General features: G+C 33.1%; 1 protein-coding gene across 1 annotated transcript; it reads right to left on the bottom strand.

The window, feature by feature from the left end:
• Positions 1-436: 436 nt before the first annotated feature.
• LOC131066412 (dirigent protein 10-like) lies at positions 437-1,506 on the bottom strand. The gene is made up of 2 exons (XM_059214677.1): positions 1,414-1,506; positions 437-1,297 (listed from the first exon to the last, which is right to left on the bottom strand). Exons 1-2 carry the CDS (start codon positions 1,504-1,506, stop codon positions 437-439), a joined length of 954 nt encoding a protein of 317 aa, XP_059070660.1.
• Positions 1,507-9,043: the final 7,537 nt, after the last annotated feature.

Below are 9,043 nucleotides of genomic sequence, written 5' to 3'. Positions count from 1 at the left end.
ATTTTTCAATAATCAAATTTTAAATACCTCTCTATATTAATTTTTAAAAACCAAATATCAAATTACCATTCTCAAGTATATTTTCTAACTCCATAATTATTTTGTGCATTTATTTAATCAGCCTATCTCATAGGAAACCTCATTTTCCATAAATAAAAGAGAAAAACAATTGATTTTTAGTTAATCATTTTGAATATATACTTTCTCTAGGTTGGATTAAAATCATATGATTTAACATAGCACAAACAGAAGAGAGATCAAAATGCATCCCACATCAAGCAAATGAAGATTTTTTTTTTATTGAGTTTGGAGAGTGAAACTTACAAGACACATAAGGCGAACTGCTATTGATAATGAACATAGCCATTAAATAGAAGCAGATAAGAAGAAAGTGAGAAACATGGAAGAACATAGTAGGAGAAACGTGAGGATGACTTCATTCATAGGTAAGAGTGGCGGTGAATTTGAGCAGCGTCTCATCGACTGTGTCAGAAACGGTCTGTATGAGAGCATGGCCTTGAGCGTCATGGAACACCCCGCTCCCTCCTACTACTGCAACCTCCCTCTGTGCCAATGCAATGTTGTCTTTTCCTGAGAATTCAATACTGCTACCTCCATATTCAGAACCTTCAAATTTGGCTGTGAAAGCCAGCAACATTGTATTGGGATCTTCCTCTTCAGCATGGCTGGGCAAGTGATAATAATATCCCTCCCCCTTTCCAAGAATAGCAGATGAGTGTAGATCAGGACCTTCTGTCAGGGTGTCCTCAATCACAACCACATTATTCAGTGGGATACCTGAGGACCCTCCAAGAGGATTTAATCCGCCATTAATAATATTTGTGTTGGGAAAGGAGTTCTGAAGGCCTAAGGTAGGTGCATTAAGGCCAAGGCCAGGAATGAGTGAGCCTATGCCCTGCACTCCTCCGTTGGTGGAAGAGATGGGCAGCTGGCCAAAGAAAGGAGAATTGTTGATGGCTCCACTTGGAATGGTCAATGGAAGAGGACCGTTCCCATTCCCATTGAAATTGATGCTGTTTCCAAACTGGTTTGGCAGGCCAGAGATGGCATTGCCAGTGTCAATGGGAAATCCTGCAACTCCAAGTCCACGATTGGCAGTTGGGTTTGGTCCTCCCGTTATGTGGTGCATAAAGAAGGTGATGGTCTTTGGACTTGAAGACCCTTCCTCTTCTACTTTTGGGCTATCTGTTAATAATTTTCTACTTGCACTCACATAGCTACCCCACACAATGAGAAGCATCAGAAAAAGAAGCTCATTAGTTCTCTGTGCCATTCTCTTCTCCAAATTCCAAATTCTTTTTAACAAACGAATAAGGTGAGATGAAAGTAATAAGAATGAAGTGATGGATATGAAATGAATGCGTATAAATCTGCATATATCTGTATATATACAGGTGCCATTAACATGCCCGGTACAATTTGTTGGATATGCAGTTTACCTGCTTTCCAATACACAATGCAAATGGTCGCCTCGGCTTTCGCCATCGCTCCACTGACCAACGTATAAGAGAGTTATCTTGATTAGGCGAAGATTTGCAAGTTGACATTATTTTGATCAAAGGTTTTGGTTGCCTATCACAATATCTTCACTTCACCTGATCGCTAAAACCTAATTTCCCATTTTATCCTCTAAAAAGTTGATTTCCCACCCGCCCTTCAACCAAACCAGTGTGACCTGATTTTACCTTTCCACTCAAACTATTTGATTTTACTATTACGTTTCTATTTTTATTTCACTAATTTAAATCTTAATTAAACTTATGAAGTTTCCACTGTATATGAATATCACTATAGTTTTCTGGATTCAACTTTATAGATTTTTTCATTAATATTTTGGATGATCTTTCATCAGAAAGAACAGAATTATGAATTAGATCATATAGTATGATCTCAAATTTGATGAGAAAAATGTACACAACTGAATTCAGAAAACTATAATAATCTAAATTTTCATTAATTTTTATTTATGTTAGAAAATTATTCATTCTTAATTGATACTTTGTCAGATTGATTAGATAGTAGATTCATCCTTTTGGTTAAGATGTAATTTTAGATTAATTTTGGCAATATATTATTTTCATGGATTAGTTGAGATTTAAATTTAAGATTAATTTGTGTGAAATTAAGATGTACTATCAATCCTATTTATAATAGAAGCTATTTATTAATTTTCTTATTAAAATTTAAAGTTATTTTAAAATTTCAGTATGATTTTTTTTTAATATTAAATTCGTACTTTCTTTCAATTACATCAAAATTAAAAAGAATTATAGATTAAATTATTAACTTCTAATTATTTTAAAATGCTTGATTTTTTTTTTATTGTAGATATTTTTAAACAAAGATTATTTTCAATATTCTATATAAATTTGTAAACTATCAAGATATACTAATCTTGATGTATTTTTTCAATTCTATATATATAATAGTTTTAAATTAGTTTTTATTTTGATTATAATTATTATCTATAAATATGATAAAAATATTTTTTTTTAAGTACTCTGTGTAAAATTTTGTGTATTAGACCATTTAACAATCATTAAAGATAACATTCAATGAAACATTACATTAGAGAGTAAAATAAAATAAACAAGATAAAAAACACTCCGTAAAACCATCTCATTGCTTTCTATTCTCAAAGATCTTGCGGGGTTATAGGTTGGCTTTCAGTTGCATGATCTGCAAGATGACTACCTGAGAAACGAGAATGAAATGATGCAATTCTATGAAATAAATGATATGCAATTCTAAATTATCATGATAGCTATGCTAAAAATGTAATGAGTGCCATTATCACAATGCAATGATCCTATTGATATGTTTTTTTGTTAGGGATAAATAGGTTTTGAAGGGGCCCCGAAACCCTTTACATCAGAGAGCAGTCATCGCAAAATGGACTAGACTATCAGACTACAAACTACAGGTTTTAGAAAGGACCTGAAACCTTCTGTACCTACGGGCATCCAAATCTCAAAAACTAAAGGCTGCAAAAAACATAAACAAGAAAATAGGCAACCATAGCCAACTAGACGATAGACACCACCAAAGATAAACAATACAAAGAAGGCCAGCAATAGCAAAATCTCTAAACAACAAATAGAAGAGCTTGGAAAACAAAGAACGAGGGTTTTTCAGGCATCCTCAGCCGACAAGGAGGGTTTTCCCAGGCTCCCTCAACCTACAACAAAGTTTCAAGGCCACATAAAGCCACAAGGCCCAACCCTAACCAAAAACCAACATTGGCAAAGCAAGGCCCTTGAAAACTGCTAGCATCCAGCCTATCCAAGCGTAATCTGGGACCAAAGGGTTTTGAAAGGCTCCTCAAACCTTTGAGAGTGGGTTTAGAAATGACACCCACAACCAACAAGATGAAGCCAACAGACTCAAAGCATTTGACATTCACCCCAATCCAGCAAAGCCCCTTTCTACCTCAATAGGATAGGGACTCACCTCTATAGGGGCAGAAGAGACGCAAACCTTCAATAGAGAGACCTGATCTAGAAATACTCCAAGAAGACAAGCTCCATAAAAATCTCCACCTCCATAAGAGAAAAGAGACAGAAACTCGACAACATGGAGAGAGAAGCAATCAAACAGCCAACCTCAAAAAATAGGGCATCCAAAGCCCCCAACAAGTTCCCTCCCACAAATCTCAGCCCACAACTCTTCCCCTCAATAGAAGAATAATCCACCTCAATAGGATAGGTTGAGAAAAGAAGAAAGAAGAAATCCTGAACAACAATAGAGAACCTCTTGAGAAAAATAGGAAAAGAGAAGCGTCCACAACCATCAAGAGGAAACCCTGAAAATCACCATAGCAAGGACAAGCAGGCCCTCCACAAAGAGGCCCCTTGCAACAACAAAATACCCTCCAAGGGACGAAGATAGCCTGAGGGGAGAGAAGAGCCAAAGTTAAGGTGGCAGGATTCAACGATGAAGATTTGGTCTGGAGAGATCAATGGTTGAAAATGAGGAAGTTAGAGAGGAGGTTGAAGGATAGGAAACTTGTCATCCCTAAAGGGACAAGTGTCAAGGAATCTCCAACAAGTGCCAGCAAGAAGGCAAATGGCAAGGAGATGAAGCACATGTGGCAAAGATGCCATGTGTCCTAAAGAGAAGATAACCAACCCACAAGAGGTTAGGATGAGGAAGTTGGAGGAGATAGGGTTAGTTAAACCCATGGTTAGGTTGGATGGTGTAGGCAAGAAGGTGGTTAGGTTGGGTGGTTAAAGGTTAGGAAACATGTGTCCAAATTTTAATTAAAAAATCAATTTTAATGGTGATGAATAATTAAATTAATTAATTAATTAAATTTGCCTATTTAATTAGGAAAATAGAAGAAATGAATTAAGGTGGGAGGAATTAGAAATAATTAACTATATAAATAAATTATTAAATTCATTTATATAGTAGAGGAATAATTAAATATCTTCATATTTAATCAATTATCTCTAGAATATTTTTTGGTGTATACAAGTACCATTTTTAATAGTAACATATTTTAAAAGTATACAGATCCTTTGTAAACATTGGTTGGACCAACAATCTTATAATGTATTTGAGAATGTTAAATAAAACAACACATTTTAAAAAAATCATCTACTTTTATTATAGAAAAAGTTACAACAATTTTATTCCAAATGTTTCTAGGGTGATTTTGTAAAAGTTCTCAAGATAGTTTTATAATGAGAGATTGTCAATGACATTTAAAATATAAATATTGGCATGTTGTAATAAGTTGGCAGCCTTTTCCAAGGGGTTAAGGCTAATTAATTAAAGCATTGTGTACTCATTATGGAAACCCTATTTTAAATCTCAAATGAATACCTAGTGTGGAATTATAAGTTGTGACTCTCAATCTTCCATAGTTGCCTTCTAGTGTGTAGGTAGTTTATAAATTAATAAATTTATACATTGTGACTCTTCATCTTCTGTAGGTTTTTTCTAGTGTGGTTTCTCAAAAGGAGCTAATATTAGTCTCATGATTGTCCTTGTAAGAGTTTGTATTAGTCTCATGTTAATACTCATAAATTATTAACTCTTTTATATTCTCCAAGGACACAATATTTCACTTCTACTCTATATACTCCTCCTCTGGTATAAATTATCTCTCTTCTTATATACCACCTACATGACCAATCTACCTCATATTCCTCTTTCTCTAATGATAATTGTACAAGTGAATCAACAACTTTCACATCCATATTTTCCATCAACACTTTCTCCTATTTTTTCCTTTCTTCTTTTGATATTTTTCTCCATGGAAGAACTTTTACTTCTAAAAGTAAGTCACCTTATAATTATTACAACGATCTTCTTTTATAAGATCTTCTACCATAACTATGCTTGTACATAGTGAGATTTCATCTACAAATTATCAATCACAAATTATAGACTCTCACCCTTTCTCTCAATAAGTTTAACATTCTACTCCTCAAGAGAATCCACTCTCATGGACTAATAACTTCCAATATTTCAAGAGTTGTCTCCATATGATTCATTTTTATCTACTCCATAAATATAAATTTTTTTAGCCTCCTCAAGACCACTCCACATTTCTTTGAAGATTTATTCTCATGTGTGTACTTTCAAATACATATAATCTCAACGAATCACATACTCTCACACTCCAACCCAAGATTTGTTTTCCCAAATGATATATACATTCTCTCTAACTAATAATGATATTAAAATGTGTAACCTCTCATAGCTTCATCTACTCACTTTTCATTTAGTGGTGGGTTTTCCCACACCATCTACCTAGCACCCTCCTTTTTTGATGGACACTCGGCTTAAAACCCACATAATACATACTCTCTTTGACATTATTTAATCTCTCACATAGATTACCACACTTACAAGGCTACCTCTCAAACCTAGAGTAAAATTCCTAGTTTCCAAGATAGAAGCTAGTGAGAATAATTTTGCTCTAATACCATTTGATGTGATTTATACAATGGAAAACAATGAGGGATAGCCTAATGTAGTATTCTAGACATCCAACACAAAATCAAATATTAATCATAATCAAGATAATATCTTTATTAATAAAAATATACCTATATAGGTTAAAATAGGTTGATGGAAGACAAAAAAACTAATTTACATAAACAAAAATTGATGCGAGAGATTATATACAGCTAGGATAAGTAAGTCCTTCATTGATTTGAGTTTCCCTTATTTAAAATTTCTCTCTAGCATAGTCAACCTCAACTCAACTTTACTTTCTTGAGTAAATTATGTAAGGGTCTCTTCATGGAACCTAACGGTTTCCCTTTTCTAATTTCCCTCTCTCATTCACTATTGTCTACCTTTTCCATTGCTTTGTATAATAAAATTCAATAGTTATACTTAATGTTTTCTATTGTAACTGATCCCTTGTATTTATCCTTTCTTAATGTATGATGCATATATTTAATCCAACCCAGTGGAATAACAATAATCATTACTTGCAAGAGTTTTAATAGACACTAAAATATAATATTTTCAATAAAACATCTAAAATATATAGAACTAATATGATACAACAAAAAACTCTTTCACACATTAGTGATTTCAAGCAATTGAAATATATTTGAACAAAATAAGATTTGGTTGACTCATCCTTGTTAAGAAAGGTGTCGTAATCTTGCATCCTAATATTTGACTATAAAATTTGGTTATATACCTATCATTTATGGCCCTAAAAATATCAAACTGAATTTTAGCTATCAAACAAAGTTATGATGGCTTGGGTTTCTTCAAAATATTTAATTTGGAAAGGGGAGCATGATTAAGTCCTAGATAAAAACTTAAAGAATCTTGAATTCAATCTCCCACTTCAAGGATGTAAGAACATCTATGACACAAGAAATTTTTAAGATTGTTATAAATTTTGAGCAATAATATTCACTGACCTATGACATATCATTATTACTATCATAAGGAATCTAGGTATCATTGTTTATGTAGATGTTTAAAGTTTTATAGTTTTGTGGATAACTACAAAAAATTATGAAAAAATAGTATATCAGTTTGCTTGGGATCTAGGCATTTGAATATATATAGGAGATTTGGACACCACTTTTGAGTGGTATTAGCTCATGGTTTTGTAATTTCCCTTTGGTAGTTTCACGTATTATTTTCTCTATTTATTAGGTGGTTAGAATGGAGTGTGCATAGTCTATTTTGTAGATATTTTTATACGAGTGATATTACTCCAAGCATAAGTGTTAGTGTTGATCCTTATGAAGTCTCCTTGCCTAAATCACATTGTAACTAATATTGTTGCTAACTAATACATCAATTTCAACCTTAAATGCAAGGTTTTTTCCCACAAGTATTTTCCCAAAATACATCACATTGAATGATTTTATTATGTTGTTTCTTTCCTACATATTATTTTAAATCACATTTTCTATTAATCTCTACTATTTTATTAGTGTAGAAAGATTTTTTTAACCTTAGCTTCATTTTAGTCCAAAAATATCATTTATTAAAAACCCCACACACACTAAAATAAAATTTACTCATCCACCTCTAATATATTTTTTGTGATATACGATCAACAATTATAATGGAATCTTCTTCAATTTTTATTTGGTGCATATTACATGTTTGGTTCAAAATGAAAACTTGAGTTTCAGTTTTATTATTCATATCTTTTTCGATTTTTTTAAGATTGTATCAATTAGCTCATTGTGTTCATGTCTAATTAGAATAGTGAAAAATTGATATTCATAATATATATATATATATATATCAACACATGTGGTTCCTAAGCATGGAACTATCTCCAACATTTCTAGTGCAATTTTAACCTCCATTGTATTCTCCTCTTTGATAGTTCAACTATCCCATAGGCATTAATTGCATACCACAATATCTGCACAATGGGGGCAAAAAGGTTCTCATAGATCACACTGTCATGTACATGACCACCAGACTAGAATTTTATTCCCAAAATATTTATCATTGTTAGTGTCTCCTCTTCATTCCCATTCTATAATAGTTAGGCAACCTGTTCCTCAGGGGTCTCCCTCAACTCTTCCACCATAGAACAGATACATTTGATGTCCAAGGTTTCTTTCATCTCTTGATTACTGAAATTAATCCTACTCATCAATTGAAATGAATCTTAACTGCATGATGCAATCTTGAGAAATATAATCTCCTGCAAAAAAATTGATTTTACAATCTACCCCTACAGGATTTGTTCCCATTCTTTCTTCTTTGAAAAGCAAGTATTGGTCCTTTACATCAACCGATAAAACCTACTTTTTGGGAATGATAAACTATAGAAAGAATGCCTTCTATTATTATTCTTGAAGATATTATCATGCCATCTATTCTCCCTTCCTAAAAGGTTTGCTTGTCCATTCATCATCAGTTGTAATTTCAAGGCTTATCCCATCAATCTCTCCTATAGATTTTACATTTTGGCCTGCTCGTGACACATTCTTTGACTATTCAAATCTAGATGAACCTGTCCTTCCTCATTCAAATTATCTCCTCTTCTGCCTCCCCCAATCCCAATTCTAGAAGGTGGGAGTATCCCATCCATATCATTGTCCATTAGCACTTTGGGTCTTGGCCAAATTCCCTCATTCCTAATAACAATCTCACCATCCAAAATCTCTACCCCTCAATTAGCAAGGAATTTGACATCTTTGTTTGACTCCCTATTGATATGGGAGATTCAAATTTGATCAAGTTCTTCTATTATCCTTTTGATATGAGATATCAAGGGTTTTTAATTTTCAATTGTGAATCGAACCTTCACATACCACATTGATACTCAACTAGGAATCCCCTTCTACATCGATATCTTTTATCTTGATCTCTAAGCAATGCTCTAAACCTTTAAGAAAGGTTGTTAGTTATAACTCATTATTTGTCTAGCCTAACCTATATTCATTTCCACTACTCTTACACATCCCCCTTTATTATTCCTAATGATACACCCAATTCCTACTTTTCTTAGGTTCCCTTTTGCAGCTCCATCAAAATTAAGCTTGAAATGTCCAAGCTATGGTTTCTTCCA

This window comes from Cryptomeria japonica, chromosome 11 (genome assembly GCF_030272615.1).
Source record: "Cryptomeria japonica chromosome 11, Sugi_1.0, whole genome shotgun sequence".
NCBI classification, from domain to species: domain Eukaryota; kingdom Viridiplantae; phylum Streptophyta; class Pinopsida; order Cupressales; family Cupressaceae; genus Cryptomeria; species Cryptomeria japonica.
Note: the sequence above shows the minus strand (reverse complement) of the source record. Positions and strands in the feature narration are given on the sequence as shown.

Coding starts and splice junctions, on each gene's coding strand:
- LOC131066412 (XM_059214677.1), bottom strand. CDS start 1,506: ATGGCGAAAGCCGAGGCGACCATTTGCATTGTGTATTGGAAAGCAGGT. Junction 1,298..1,413: donor CGGGCATGTTAATGGCACCT/GTATATATACAG, acceptor AATTTGGAGAAG/AGAATGGCACAGAGAACTAA.